The 16,127-nt window shown below is 46.0% G+C and overlaps 1 protein-coding gene across 4 annotated transcripts in view; it reads right to left on the reverse strand.

Moving 5' to 3' along the window:
* Window positions 1-937: 937 nt before the first annotated feature.
* The window catches only part of LOC114860355 (protein shisa-6), a 41,304-nt gene continuing 26,114 nt past the window's right edge, over window positions 938-16,127 (reverse strand). For 2 of the 4 annotated variants that reach the window (XM_029158872.3, XM_029158873.3), the window contains exons 6-9: window positions 8,808-8,870; window positions 7,976-7,996; window positions 6,661-6,789; window positions 938-3,650 (exon numbers count right to left, since the gene is read on the reverse strand). In XM_029158872.3, the coding sequence (XP_029014705.1) occupies window positions 3,055-3,650; window positions 6,661-6,789; window positions 7,976-7,996; window positions 8,808-8,870 (809 nt within the window). In that variant the 3' untranslated portion in view covers window positions 938-3,054. The remainder of the gene's footprint in view (window positions 3,651-6,660; window positions 6,790-7,975; window positions 7,997-8,807; window positions 8,871-16,127) is intronic. The other 2 variants (XM_029158874.3, XM_029158875.3) reach the window with 2 other exon arrangements.

A 16,127-nucleotide genomic window follows, 5' to 3' on the forward strand; every position in this document is an offset into this window, starting at 1 on the left:
ACAAAATCTAATTACAACGGTGAAAGAAAAGTAAGTTTGATTTTAAAAAAAGGTTCATTTGACCTATTTTGAAGACAGAGATTCATATATCAACGTGGCGCTTATTGAATGAGTTAATGTCACTGGTAAATATTTGCTCTGGTCCAAACATTCATGATACAACGCTGGGTTTTCTTAACACGAAGGAAACCTGAACAAAGGTTTGGGACCAGCTGCACAGAAATGTTCCATAGAAAGATGAAGGACTTTTACCCCCACTCTCTGAGGGCCAATGTTAATGTACGTGACTTGCTTATAAAATGCTGAAATAAAAATAGACAGCAAAGAAGCAATAAGAAGCTGAGACTAATCCTATCAAGCTGCTTAGTCTAATGTTAATGTAAAGAATTTTCCGATGTCGACCAAATATCTCTACCTGAGTCTCAGCTGTTGTAAGATGTGTTCTATGTAAATCATGAGCCACCTGCTCAGTCAGGACTATGCATGCGTTCAGGGAGCTGGATGTGCTGCTGCCTGGCAGCGTTTCAGCCAGAGATAAAACTGTTGTCGGGACAATTCCAGCTACAAACAAGGCAACTGTGAGATTATTCGCTCCCTTTTATCCACGGTGAACGAATACGATATGTTCTCTGATGGTTTACTGCAGCTCGGTGGACGATCTGGAGTGAGCGGGAATGTGCAAACCCAGAAGACCCAGATCCTGTGTTCAGTTCTGCTTTATCGAGGGAACACCTACACCCCTGGAAGCCCAACTCTGAATATCTTAACTTCTGCAAAGCTTGGGCAAAGAAAACAGAGCAAACCCTTCACATCCAGGGCCGTCCTATGGTCAGCCTCCAATCAACTGATCGGAACCCATGTAACATGTTCCATACTGGCATTAAAAAAAGAGTTATTATTACTCAGATATAAAAACTCATAAGTGATTGAATGGATGTCTACAACACACTTAATGGGCTTTAATAGTTTATAAACAAACAGAAGAATGCACAAGAACAGTCATATTTCATTGTTTTGAAGCTGTTCAAATTACTCTCCAGGTATTTGTGCAATTATACAGACACTGTTCATTCATACAACATTGGCTGTGTTATATAAAAACGCCTCCTTGACTATGAAAGACAACAGTCTCGAAGAAAAAAGGACAACGAAGCCTTTGCGTCAGCAATGAACCTCACGACAGTTTTAAAAAGACTAAGTGGCTTTAGTACTGCATGAACAGGAAATATTGCACATAGAGAAAAAAGGCTCTTGGGGTGACATCATTATTAAGTGAACAGAAGAGCAGACGTTCGTCATCATCAGCGCACTCCGTTACCTGTAAGCGACCTCCAAGATGAAAACAATATGTACAGTGATGGGAATTTGGAGCAGTAAGACAATCTCTAAATGACATCATTTAATGCAGACCAGGCATCAAAAGGTAAAACATGGAGTTAAATAAATACATTGGGCCAACTTTCCACGTCCTTATCCTGTTAGTCATAACTGTTTTTTATAAGAAAGAAAAACATGCAATCTTACATGAGCAGATTCCACAACAGATACAACGTCGTCCTCCCGGTTACACTTTACGTTTCTCACCTTTATGTACATCAACGCGTAGCTTCAATAGGCGGTGACAGAAACAGCAAGTTTCCTGGCCCTTTGGCCAGATGATCTAAAGACCAGGACAAGACCAGAACAGGCCTGTTTTGAAGATTCTTTTGGGTATTAGACGGATACGAGCCTGAGCCTGTGTCCTGAACATCTTAAATGCCTGAAGCCTTCTCGACCATTTTATTTCCACAGAACATCCTGTGCTGCGGTAACGACTTCACAGTAAGAAAACAATTGACCTAATGACGCTTGAGTTTCCAATTCGACTTTGTCCATTTGAGGTATATGTACAGTCTCATCAGTGTCACTGTACACGTCTCTACTGCTGGTTCTGCTGGTAAATAATAATCGTTACACAAAGAGCTAAGACGAGACACGTTCCTTATTCGGTTAAGAGCATATGGAATCTCACACAGTAAGGCATTGCTTTAATGAAAACATCCGAACAAACACTTCACAGTGTTAATTAATGCTCGATTGACTAGTGATCATGGCCTCCAGCACTTCCGCTAATGATTGTTTCGCCACAGCTGGACCTATAGACGCTTCGATCCTGTCTGATATGTGGAGATGGCAACAGCTGGCTGATCACAAACCAAACGAAGGGCGTGGAAAGTGAAGCTTGTACAGACAACCACCAGGCGCCACGCTCACCTGTCGGCATGGATTCGCAGACGCCAGCTGACAGCGTTTTACACACAACCGTTCTATGCTACAAGCACAGGTAACGAAAACACACCCCCCTTATACATATTAGCTCCACATACATCTGTGGAAATAATACTAATTTGGGATATTTGCCTTATCTAAAATTGTAATTATTAGTTGTGAACCCATGAAAGGGAGAAGAGAACCAAAAGAGTAATGCAGAAGGGCCAGCTTTTTTGTATTAATGCTGCTAGTGTAGCTTATTTACACTCATCTACTGGATGCAACAGAAAGAGCCTTGGTTTCCACTAATAAGCTGATATGTTCTGGCCACTTACAAAAGAGGAAAAGTAGAATTAATAAAAACAGGACTTCATTAATTGTGCTTTTTAACCCACAAATCCACTTCATTGTTGAAATGGGACAATGTCATAGGCACCACTTGAAGTGCTTACGTATCAGTCAATGAGAACCTCTAAAGCTATAACAAGGACTGAAAATACAAATAGTAAATATAGTGTATTTATATATTTATAAAGTTGATAGAACTCCCTTCTAGTCCCATGTCTGGTTTAAAAAATATTCTCCTCTGGCCGTCGAATGTCTGACATGGAGGATCCCTCTTTGTGTCAATGCGCAAAGCCCTTATGATGCTCTAAAAGAGAAACGTCCTCGCCGACTCGTGGGTGACATGGAAGCTTGTGCGGAAAAGCTGTAAGAGTGTTTAATGCAGCAGATTCTAACAGGAAAACCAAATGATGCGGGCGGGAGGAGCGCGTCCGGCGGATGGATCCCTTCGCGCCGAGGTTAAACCGTGACCTCGTTCTTGCTGGCAGTGTGGTACCCGTGGTGGTGGCCGGGAATGTACTGTAGGTGGTCGACGGTGTGCGTCCGTCGGTTGGCGAACGCCTGCCTCTTAGAGGCGCTCGGCTGGTTGCCGACCGCCAGCGTGTTGTAGTCGTTGGAGGCACTGGGCTGCGAGTGCATCTTGGTCATCTTGTGCCGGTCCATGACGGGCGTGGTGGGCATCAGCATGTCGGCGTGGGACATGGCCCGCGCCATCGCCTTCTCCCGGAACTTGTCGCGCCTCATGGCCGGGGACAGCAGGGGGTCCTGGGAGTGGAGGCGGTCCGCGGACAGGAGCTGCTCCTCCGACAGGTGGCGGCTGCTGCCGTACGCGGCCGCCGCCATGACGCCGTAGGACGACAGGCCGTAGTCTCCGCGCCGCGGCGTCCTGGGGGGGGACAGGACGTGGTCCTGGGACATGGCCCTCTGGACGCGCCGCGGGCGCTGCCGCTGCTGGTGCGGCTCCGGGTTCAGCTTCACCATGTGGGTGGGACCCCGGCCACCGAAGTCGTGATGGTGGTGCTTCCTGGCGTAGTACTCGTCCACGTCTTTATCACCTGAGGAGCAAGAAGATGAACACAATGAGGGAGGGAGGAACGTTCCTCAAAGACGCGTTCCGCATCTGCATTTTTGCAAAAGGCCGTCATAGCTAGAAAGAAGTTTTTCATGAACCCAAGACCAGAAGGCATCAGGTCACGTTTTATCAGAAAAAACAAAGAAATTCCCTTTCATCTGTTTCCCCATATTGATGAGAACACCCAGTAAAGATTCACTCACTAGTTAATTAGTGAGCAAATCTGTCCCATTACTGGCAAACCACCTTCCATCCACACAGACACCAGTGATCAATGTTGACCCGTTGTTGCTATTGTCTCACAGCCTTTAGCTGCTGATGAGGAGTGATTGAGATCTCAGCTCAACCACACATAGGAATCTCTTTTACCTCGGTGTTTTTGACTTCCTGTTTGTCCGGCATGCGGCCGCTCAGGGAGGGGTGCCTTGCCCAAATACAGAAGGTCACCTCATTGTTCCTCCATGAGAGATTTCATGGCTGCCGCCATGCGCATTCCCGATGAAGGAAGCCCGAGTCGGGCCTGTGGGGCCTTCCGCCAGCGCTAATCCCTAAAGGTTTCTTTTAGATGTGACATTATGGCAGAAAATGCCAACGAAACCCAACAAGGGGCTTAAGTTTACAGACAATTGACAGGCTGTGGCCCACAGCTCCATTAATAGGTCAGCCTCCAGCATGTAGCCGCTGTGAGTGGTCAGACAGTGAGGGATGGAACTCTGAAATCTAAAATAATGCTGAGTCAGCTTCTTAAACAAAGAGACAGAACCAGCCCTCAAATCATTTATGTAGTCGTGCTTCCTCCTTCCCTTCCTCTGACATCGATATACTGATGTCTTAAGTTCATTATTCTCAATTATGACATGATGTCAACACGCAGGCGGTGTTGGAACGGCACGAGTGGGAATTGGCATCCACCACCAAACCAAACAGGAGCACGGTAGAAAACAGAGAGAGGAATATAATATGAAAAATATACAGTCATAATATCAGGGGAAATTAGATTTTGTCCTCACTGTCGTGGAATTAAATAAAGAATTTACGGCGTAATTAATTTCAGTGGAGGCTTTAATGGCCAGCTCATATCAGCCAGCTACAAGAGCCGCTGTTTACGAGCGCGCGTGTTCTACGGCTGTTATACGACTGCAGTGATTTAAGCGGGGCGCGCTGCTTGATCCCGTCTCCGCAGTGCAGGAAAAAAATGCGGCACTTTAACAATTACGACGGTGGCGAGGGGCTAAAGGGCCCCACGCGGAGCCGAGCGACGGAAGCGGCGGAACGCTAGCAGCACCCAATTAAAGCCCACCTCCCACTTGGCCGGGTTTCATTCAATATAGCCTCTGTATTTATGAGGCGGCTATTGATCACACAGGACTGTAATCATATAATGCACTGAAGCTCGCGAAATTGGCCGAGCATCAACTCTAAATGATCTTCTGAGAGGCTCGAAGCAGGAGCTGGGAAACGTGAAGGAGGCAAAGACTTAAATGTTCATTTTAGTCTCTTAAATATTGCAAGTAAATCCTAACTTTATTTAGTCGCGGTCTTCTCATCAGATTGTCTTTTAAGTGGCAGGCAGCTCTTTCTTCAGGGGACACCTTCGCCAGCTTGCCTGACAAATTCTGTCTCAACTTGGAGGCTTCCTTATAGTTCAACACGACTCATCTCTGTGATTCTCCGTGTTCTGTGTGTACAAGGCTCCGCCGAGATAAGAGCAAAGCCTCCAGTTGATAAGGGAGCGAAACAGCTAATGTATAAAAGACGAATGCTGAATGGACTGAAAGGAGATCGCTCCAATGCCTGTTTTTCTATCACGACTGTGGAAAAAGGACCAGTGGCACATTTAAAAAACTCTCCCTCCGCGAGCGGCTCCTGTGACTGTGGATGTGGGTGAAGAGCTCCACAGTGTTTTCACTGCTAAATCGTTCCAAACCCAGCGCAGCTCGCGGAGGATAAGCCAAATGTTTTTAGTGGAGATGAGCTGTTGAATCTGTTGCATTTCATAACCCACAACATGAAACACTGGCAGCTCCAGTAGCTTTGCATGAATCACGACACGCGCATTCAGAGGCTGTTTACCTGCGTGCAATAAAGAGAATTTAAAAGCGGACTTTCAAAAGTGGGTGAAAATGTGCCATTCGATTACATCAGTGAGTTGTAGGACGCTTTGTGTCCACCTGCGAACTGAACATCCCTTCCGTCATTTAGCACTTTCAGCTCATCGCAAAAATGCCAGATAGAAAATACATGGTTTCGACTGGAGCGTCTGAAGTGTAAGTAGTCCTCTCAGAATGATGGGCTTTATAAAAGACCATGCATTTCCTGGAGTCTTACATTCTTTTTGAAGCATCTTTCTCCAGAGCCCAGACTGAAACACAATAAAGAAAAAATGCTCCCAGGAAGGAGAGAGTTACAGTACACGCCTTGGTTTCAGACAAGACGAACATTAAGGCTAAAGTAAAGGCAGAGTCGTGTGTTGGTGACATCATATTCTACAGTATGAGTGCTTTATGAAGACTATAACTACAACCACAATCAGCAGTGGCCAATGGTGCGATGGTCATGAGGTCAAAGCATCAGCATCCACATCATAATCAGGCAGAAAATGTTAGTGAAGATAATGAGCTGTGACATTGCTGAGACATTAAAGCAACATCCTTTTGGCATATAGAAGCCATTCATGTCATTAAGCAGCATTAGCAACATGACATGGGCCGCAGATGGAGCCAAATTAGCCTCCAATTAGCTGTCAGTCGATGGTCCGATAGATGGCTCAGCAGGGATGAATGCGGAGGCCGTAGAACGTCGTCATGCATTTTAAAGAGCCCATTCCCCTGGAAAGGTGAGGATGTGAGAGGGCTGAGCCACGGAACATCTGGACACGCTCATCATGACGCATGAGTCTGCAATGGACGTCAGAGGTGAATGAAGCCCGCCTGGGTGCGCGGGGCGGGGTGGGGGTGGGGGGGTGGTGATGGCGTGAATGGAGGAGTATTTACTTATGTCAGGCTTGAGGGCCAGCTCGTAGGAGGGAGGCAGGTGGCTCAGGTTCTGGAAGGATCTGGAGAGGGACAGGTCGTAGGGCTCCGTGGCTGAGGTCAGGATGTTGTTCATCCGCTGGGGCCTCTCTACAGTGACATGGGAGGAAGCGGCGCAGCGCAGTCAGTGTACTGTCACAAACAACACGGGGGTCATTCAGTGGGAGAGCGAGGGAGGCAGGTAGAGAGGGTGGGGGACGATGCGGCGGGTGTGAGGGGGGGAGACAGAGCCTGGCTTCTAGATAGGATCGCTGGGAGACGAGTCGCAGGGAGCGGCTGGTTAATAGTCAATAATATTTTTTTAAATATTTATGCCTTTTTCTTCCTCCATCTGTACGTTCATTAAAAAAAACCTAACTTTGTCACAACTCGCACGAATCCCCATCTGTTCACTCTCTGTTGTGTCCTCTGTTGACTTTGACCTCTGCGTCACATTCAAGGTCGGGACGCGCATGTCTGTTTTTATTATCTTTTTTCATAACCAAATGTGCGCAGCTGGTCTACATATTTAAAACATTACTAATCTGAATGAAGCGCCTGTCTCACATTCAGGATTCTCTTTTAAATCCCGAAATGGGACCAAACGCCGCTGCGCGAGTCGGCACTTTCAGGTTAAATGGAGCGCCGGTGCTGCGATCGAGGACTAAAACCAGCGAGTCCACCGTCCACTCAGATTAATTGGCGGCGAGCCGTTTCACACAACATTCCCTCATCTGGTCCTTTTGCTTTACACGTTCTTTGCCAGCTGGAAAGTGCATCTGTTAACTGTGTCTAAGCAGCTCAAGCGACGCCTTTTAGGAGCGCTTTCAACAGCTCCGCTCCGGTCGCCACTGATGTGTGTGACACCATTAGGGCGCTCTGCGATGTTCGGGGCTCTTGCGGCTTCAGTATTTGGGACGCCCAGTCATGGGTCAGGAGGCCTAGCGGGTGGGGAGGGCTCGGGCGGTGCTGGATTTAAAAATAGGACTCGGCGACCACTGCAGCAAGGAGGACAGGGACACACAACACCGAGGAGCATATGGTGTAGAGGGGAGACATTCACTGAGCGCAGAGCCGCTAAGGTGGAGCGGAGGAGGGGAGAGTGATGTGCAGAGAAGAAAGGAAAAGATTTGTAGACTGGTCTGAAGGTCATGGATTAAAATGCAGCAGAGGGATTAAAAAATAAAATACACGTGCTGGAAAAAGTTGGAAAGACTGGATCGCTACATGAGTCATATGGAGGAAAGGGTGGGAGAAAACAATACACATAAACGCCACGTGTATGTGTATTACTTACCATATCGCATTTGTCTGTGGGCTAACAAATCCAAGTGAGAGAGAAATCATCAATGACAGTCAATGTGCACAGTATATTGCAACCGAGCCTCCCACGCCAGCGGTTGCCCTCCTTCAAAGAAAGGGTTAACACAGAGTCCAGAGCAGCCACTGTTGAATAATGCATCGGAGCAACAATCCTCATCAGACGCTAAATAGACTTCAAAGGTGCTGTTTGAAGAGTTTTATCTGATGCTGAAGCCCACTTTCCCCGTGAAAAGGTCGTCCTATTTGGCAGCGGCCCGTTAATAGTAAAAAAAACTAAAAGTTTGCTCGTACGGCTGTAACCTGTTTGTAAGAATCACGGCCGGATTCCCTCTTTAATTACACGCTGTTTCGTTTCATTGCCGTTTAGATGCAGAGCCATTCAATGATTCCGCGGTGAACGCTGCTCTCCTTTCGCAGAAAATCACATTGGGAGAAATAGATGGGCTCCAATAACTGTAATTGGGTTTTCAATAACATCAGCAAAGAGCACAGATGATCCTAGGATTGCTCGACACTTCTTTGCATTTCATTTATTCAGAGGGCGTCTTTATCAGAGTCTCAGATTTTAATTTCCCTCTGAAAGATATACTTCTGTGCTCGGAATTGGAAACAGTCTGTGACAAGAATTGTTTGGCCGAGTTCCATTTAGAGGTGGATAATAACGCGCATCACTTTGGGAAAGTCAAGTCGGGTCAATCACCGCCATCAAATCCCGCCGAGACTCGGAATAGATGGAGGAGAACTTTATTTCAACACGGGAAACTCACAATCAAGTGTAATGGCGCGTGTCCGCTATGTTTCCTTACCCAGCTTAGGTGTGAGTGCCGTCAGGTCCAGGTGGCTGTGCTGGTAGTCGTGATGGTGGTTTCCTAAAAGCAACACCGACAAAGACACACATCAGCTGACTTCTAACAGAGAACATTGGTTTGACCTCTTTGACCTTTGCACCGCCTTCTGTAACCGTGTCCAGCTCGAGATAAGCACATTATAGATTAGCAGTTCTTGGTTCATGAAGCACCCAGTGGTTAAACGCAAGACACCGGTCGCCTTTAACTGTCTCCTACCACGTGAAGCCTGTCTCAGCATTAAAGATCAGATTTGACCAAATAGTAAGCGTCACAGTTCTTCTTTGTTTGTCCAGGATCATTTACAATCTTCTGCGCCTTTTGCCTAGTGTTACATTTGTTGTATTTGTTGTTCATTGATGCCCTTTATTAACTGACTACGACTCATCGTCCATAAAAGCATCATGAAAGGCAACCAACAGCATCATTCCATGCCTCCATTAGCATGTTATTCGCTATTAGGCTTCTTGAACATGTTTCAAATGGCTTTTATAGCTTGGCCGTACAACACATAAGCTTTTATAAACGTCACAGTCCTGATCCTCCACAGCATCAGTCTGTTGTTTCATTCACTGCAGCACGGCTTTGCTTTCTCTCCACCCGCAGGACGAGGGCTCTGATTCGCCGCGCGTCTCCAGCGAGTAGTAAACGCTGGCTTACGTGACTGCGAGCGCTTCCTTCCTTCCGCGGCGCAGCTTCATCACGGCCTCCTTACACAGGAACGCGGCCGCGGCCACACTTCGCGGTGATCCATCTTTGCTGTAAGTGAGTCATCCCAAGTTGCACTAATGTCGTTACGTGTTGTCTGAGCGATTAAAGAACAAAGCGGGATCATCTGAGACCCCCGTCACAGAGCAGCAACGGGGCTCAGAATAAAATACCAAAATATTGCCTATTGCTGGAGCGAAAATATTGCCTTTATTCAATTACGGCTGGTGTTTCTGAGAGAGAACGGCTACAGGATAGCTGGGCCTTATTTGCATTTAAATGTGTTCATCTATCATCCTGGAAGTGTGCTGCAGATGACAAAAGCAGCCATCAGATAGCTTCAAACTACATATATGAGCTCTTTACCGAGCTTTTAACAGACAACGGGGGGGCTGTGCTTTGCTTTTGTTAAAGATCTGAGCCAGAATTTCAATGATGCTGCTTTCCCAGCGGGCGGCTGTGACATTTCTGACAAATGTTATTTGACTTCTGCTAAGATCCGAGCCAGCGTGAAGATTAAAGTAGCACATTGAAATGTGGGTTTTCTTCACTTAAACAGTTTTAACTACAACTATGTGCAGTGATTACAGAACAAGCGCTTGGATTATTCTCCCCGTAGGTTCCTTAAAGAACTGGAAGCAGCTTTGGGCTGATTAAATAGATAAATAACACAATTTGCTTTTACTTTTCACACATAATAACAACTGTCACATACATTTCACACATTTAATGTGTCATAAGATCCAAAGTTCGAACGCTCAAAGAGGTTTTCTCTTTAAGCTAGCATCTTTACATCTGTCCCTTTAAAGGAAACAAGACTGACTAAATAAATATATGATTAGTTTGTGGGGGGTGTGAATTTCAAAGCAGACCTCTGGTCCCAGCACTTGATGATGTAGCGTGGCATGATTCAGCCCCCGAGCCAGTGTGCAATCATACAACACTAACAGCTAAATATAGCTGTTTCCAAGTTAAAGTGTTTACTGTCTCCAGTCAGTTTGGTCAGTGGAGAACAATGCTATCTGAGTTCAAGAAGAACCAAAAACAAGATGTTCCTCCAGTAAAGCAGCTGCAGGAATGTGATGCCGTTCATCCACAAGAGCATTAAACAAGTATCACCAGCTCATAGTCTCAGCTCCTCTTAAAGCTGCATGAAAGCGTTAGGCTCAAAGCAGTGAGGCTTTTGCTCGACGTACGTCCGCGGGCCTGGTTGTGTGAACGGGGGCATTGTCTTGTTTAAACAGCCTTGCCTCATTGAAACCATCTGTGCGAGGAGGAAAACTGGACACTGCGCTCAAGGACAGTGCCCGGTCACTTGGACGGAAGCTGCTGCACCGGGCGTCCGCCAGAAAAGTTCCCTGGCTCTGAGACTGGCGTCCACGTTGAGCACCTGTTGCACATCTGCAGAGGTGGTTCAGTGACTACTACAGCCTTTACAGTGTGATGTTATCAAAGAAGCTCCATACGACCAAGGTGGAGCGTTAAAAATGCATAGCAGGAGGAATAAAACCAATCTGAACAACGGCAGCAGTTTTACCGACATCGACTCAGGAGAAACAGGCTGAAGAGCCTCAGCTCTGCAAACAGCTCTCATCATTATAAAAGGGCTTTTTGCATGCGCTGCCATTGTGCAGTCATCATCGGTCTGAATTGCAAGTAATAGCAGGCAAACATAATATTTGTGCAAATAAGGCCGAAGCCATCGGGATTAATCTGCTGCTTCACGAGTTTCGACTGTTGTAATGGAGGCAGGTTTTGGTTCACTTGTTCAAAACGATTCCTCCTAATCAGCGATCTCTGAGTAAATAACTAGAAACAGCAGACATGAGGTTCACAATGACCCGTGCTGCCACGCCACGGCTGAGTGAGGAAGACAATGTCAGGGGACGCCTCCCTGTTCCTCTGGATATCAGTTCACCCTCTCACACTGATTCTGTCTGGCACCGGGCTCAGCGGTATGTAAAGTATAAGGCAAAGAAAACACCTGCTAAGTGTTAATGTATAATGCAGCAGCTCTCGATGGCGGTAAAGTGTGTCACACGCATTGGCTGGAGTAATGAAGGCTGCTCGCTCTCCAACGAGCCCCATACTTCCAGGTTTGAGCGAGGGGACGGGGGCGGATCCCACTGTGACCCAGATCCATTTTAAACGGCTCGCTCCGGGGACGCTGACGGACAGACGCTGGCTTCGCCGTGTCATTATGCTGGCAGCATGCGAGGGACCACGAGGACCTGGTGGGACAGATCACCTCGCTTTGCCCTTGTGCACGCGTATTGGTACAGTGTGAGGCGGGAGCTAGAAAGAGAAAGACCGCAGGCGAGTGTCACTGTAGGTTTAGATGGATGCACAGCTTCTGCAGAACCAATCGGAACGCGATGCTTTTAAAAAAGTTACTTTGTAACCTGACAGAAGATGCGAGTGTTTCCATAGCGATTCAGGCTTAACTTGACAGGATACGAGCAACAAGTTAAAACAATGTATTTTTATCTTTCTTTTTGTTTACGACATCCAGCAGAAAAGTAGTTTTACTTCACCGAACCACGGCTGTAAATAAATCATCTGCCCATGAATGACTGCTGTTTCTGTTTACACATGAACCATGCTTGTCTGGTGATGAGCGACCCACCCGCGTGCCTTCTTACCCACCGGGTGTCGGGAGCTTCAACGAGGGCGTCGAACGAGGGCAGAGACGGCTTCCTGGAGTCTGTGAATGACTAACAGGGATAACCACAGATTTATCTGATGTCTTCTCCGATATGCCAGAAGTAACATCACACAAAACTGCCATTATCCCTGCTGTGGAACAAAGGACCCCACCAACCGAGACTCAGAGGCGGCTGAGGCGGGAGCGACATCGGGGTCCGGAGAGAACGACCTGCACCTCGACAAGAACCGGACCCAACACAAACTGGGACTAGTTGGACAACGATCCATGTCTTCATTCAAAGCGTCAGGACTGCTCCGCTGCTGCGTTCATGTGTCGTCTCATGCAGCGGTAAATATCCAGTAACAGCCAGCGGTAGAAAATTCATTACTGTAACTGATACAAAAGCAGCACAATAATAAAATTAGGTTGGCACTGGATATTTTCAGATCAGACGCTCCAAAGCAGTGCAAACTGTGATTAAACAGAAATTGAGCTAAGCTCAGTCACAAAAAGAGGTGAAACCACTCTGCACTTCACTGATTCCCTCACAGACGAATGAGAAAAACTCCCACTTTTAAATACTGCATTTAAACATGTTATTTTGCTTCTTTATCCATGGAACTATTGGTTTGTTTGTGTCAGGATTCTTTTATGGCGTCCATCTCCAGTAAAAGCCTTGCACTGGAAATTGTTTAATGATCAAACTCTGACAGTTTCAAGCAAAAAAGTTGAATTTAACAGCAAGACAATATGCAGCAGACATCATTAAGCAAAGACAGGCCACGCTTTTCCAGACGCTCTTATCATGTTTGGGGTAAAGGGAAAGCAGCAGAATGTTGAGAGAATGAATTATCCAGTAAGTTATTTTGCATAATTACGCTCCATGTTTTCCTGTAATTACATTTGTAGCTTGCCACAAAGCAACTGTTGATAAGCGCGCTGATAAAACGATTAAATGAAGGAGAGGAGGCAGGCTTTGCCAAGACACCGCAAACTGGAAAATTACAGCTGAGATCTTTTAATGACTTCGCAATTATGGACCGAGCTCGACTGCTTGTTGGCGCGTTAATGCACAGGGAGCGCGCGGAATGCTAAACCCAAACACGCTCTTCTGTCACCGGTTCGAGTCCAGACGCAGCTACTGTGGGTTGAGTTGAAACGAGTTCACGCTCATCGTCAACGTACTGTTTGAATTTATTTGAGTGTGTGTGTGTGTGTGTGTGTGTGTGTCCCATCTCTGTTTCTGAAAGATGACTGAGGATTGGACGGAGACAGGGAGACTGAGGCCAGCAGCTCAGCATTACACACAGCGTGGTCCCACCGACCCGGAGGACACCGATCCTTGTTTCTGTTTCATCGATTAAGGATTTGGTGTCACAGCTCTGGGCCACGTCATGCACCCCCGACACGGCTTTTCCAGTCAAGAGCGGGCGCAGTCATTTGTTTTGCTACCTCAGGCTGACCTTGCAACTTAACAGAATTAAGAAAAGCCTTGAGACGGAGCGGAGTTCGAGACGAGAGCCTGCAGACCAAAAGAAGAGAGCAGTGATGAATGAGTGAGGAGCGAAGTGGAGCGAACGCTGAAGAGAGAGTCTCCATCTCAGTCTACTGTTGTTGTGACGCCTTCTAACCTGTGGGAATTTAGTTTGGCAGGTTACTTTTTGGCTGAAGTGTTTTAAAATAAACAAAACCATCCAGATTGTTTGATTAATTAATCATAAGAATTATATGAAGAGCTGCTCAAATAATTTCATTTAAAGCTGAGCCCTAAAACATATTTTTTTGACTGTTGTTACCTTATCTACTACATCTACTGTACTAACAGCTACAATACGACGTAACAGCTACTCCACAACTGTCAATAGTTATATACTGCATTTATGACATCAACATTTTTAATTGATACATTAAAAAATATAATTATGTTTTAATATTAGTCCTGCCATTATTATATTTCAATAAACAAAACAATACATTTAAAGCTGTATTAATTTTTACAGGCACGTGACTGTTGCATTACATAATTAAACATTAAATTTAACACCATCAATGAAAAATCAAAAGGAAACGAAAAAAGCTGAAAACCTATGAGCTAAAAGATGCTAAAGGAGGAATTAATGCAAGGGAAAAGCTAGTTTGTCAAAATACCGTAGGTTCCTCACTTTTAGCATCATTACACAGTATTTCCATTCATCGCTAATATATTCGCTGGTGTAGTTTTAACGATTAACATGTAATACATGTTGACTGATGTAAGCTGCAGCAGGAGGCTTTTGTCTGTGCAGATGTGTTGGCTCGCCGTTCTGTCCAACACCGTCTGACTAACCTTGAGGTTCCTGGAGGAAAAGACAAAAGCACCGGCTCGAGTGTTTTTCCATTTAGTGCACGAATCTTTTATGAGGAAGCCTTTGAGTAAGTGGGTGTTGTTTTACAGCCGTTTCCATCAGTGGAGCGCTTCCTGGCTCCGTGCCGCGTGTCTTCGAGTGGCTTTGTCTCCTTCACACTTCTGTCACTTTTGCAGAATTAAAGCAACAAACGCTCTTTTCTTCTCTGCGTCGTGAGTAATGTGTTATGATTAGAACAGATAATTACATCTATTTACATATAAATTTGATTGATACTTGTCCTACAGAGTCAAGCTTCCTTAAGCGGCGCCAGGAAGTGTTTGCCTGTGCTCTTGTTAAAATCTATGCATAATATTTGGCTCCTCCATCTGAAGTTACCTAATTAAATGATCATTCGCGGCAAGTAAACAATTGGGGATGATGATGCTAATTAATGATGGCTGAACGCTGTGAGGGGGCACATGTTGAGAGACGCCGCTATCGCATCGTCTAATGGTGTTTATTAGGAGACCTATGATTAATACAGCTTCGCCAGGCGTCTGATGTGTTTTCCCCAGTAGCAGAGACAGAGCGAGTGCGGCCCTGCACTCCGCTCCGAGAGGCCGCGAGCCAAATTGATTAGGTGCTGTCATCCACAATATCGACCGCCCTCGTAAGAATCTCAAATGAACACTTGAGTGATAATGCCACCACTCGTTAAAATCTGAACGCAGTGGGACTTTTGGAAATGTCAAGTTGAACCCAAATGGCTTCAAAACAGAGGGACCTTTTTAAATAATGTCACAAATCTCATTTTCATAACAACTAGCAACAATATCTTGATTGTGTATTCATGTATTTACAGATTTAATCAGGCTCCTTCTTCCCGCTGGGCTTTTTTCCCCTCTCTTTAATCTTTACTGGCCCGGCCCGATGCCCCTGGCTGAGGGTGTTGAGAACATTTGCTCGCCCCGTGCAGACTCGTGTCAGGCGTGCCCTGGAGTTCGCCTCCACAGGTACACAGCCAGCGTGCCCATTAAAAGTTTGGCTCTGATTCCAGACGCCTCTGGGGTATTTTGATCTGGTAAGAAGCCTGCAGCTCGCCAGTGGGCTGCAGGTGCAGTGTTTACCAGGAAGGAGGAGTCTGGTGGGAGCTTTGTCTCCAGGTCACTGTCTCCGTTTCCTTTGACGTGATAATAAAAAACACTCATGGGGTTTGTTGGGGTCCAAGGACAAAGCCTGTAACTATGAGCTTGGGGTTTTAATCCTGACACCTGCTTTGGCAGTGAAAGCTGTAGATCCTGGTTAGAGTCACACAGATAAGACGTTTTAGTCAGAGATACAGGAAGACATTTTAGTGAAAAATACAGAGTAGATCAGGTTTTCGTCTCAAAGTGTTTATCTTAGTAAATTTACTTCATTATTTGCCATTTTCAGAAACAGAACAGAGGTTCAGAAACTTTATTAAAATAAAACCCAATGACGCTGATGGGTCAAAGTCAAAGTCCAGTCACAAGGCGAAATAGACGAGCGGTGCACTAAGCGTTGAGTTGAGTCTTTTCCGTCCATTGATCTGTCTAGATGCTGTGTGTGATGTCTGCT

This window comes from Betta splendens, chromosome 8 (assembly GCF_900634795.4).
Source record: "Betta splendens chromosome 8, fBetSpl5.4, whole genome shotgun sequence".
Taxonomy (NCBI): domain Eukaryota; kingdom Metazoa; phylum Chordata; class Actinopteri; order Anabantiformes; family Osphronemidae; genus Betta; species Betta splendens.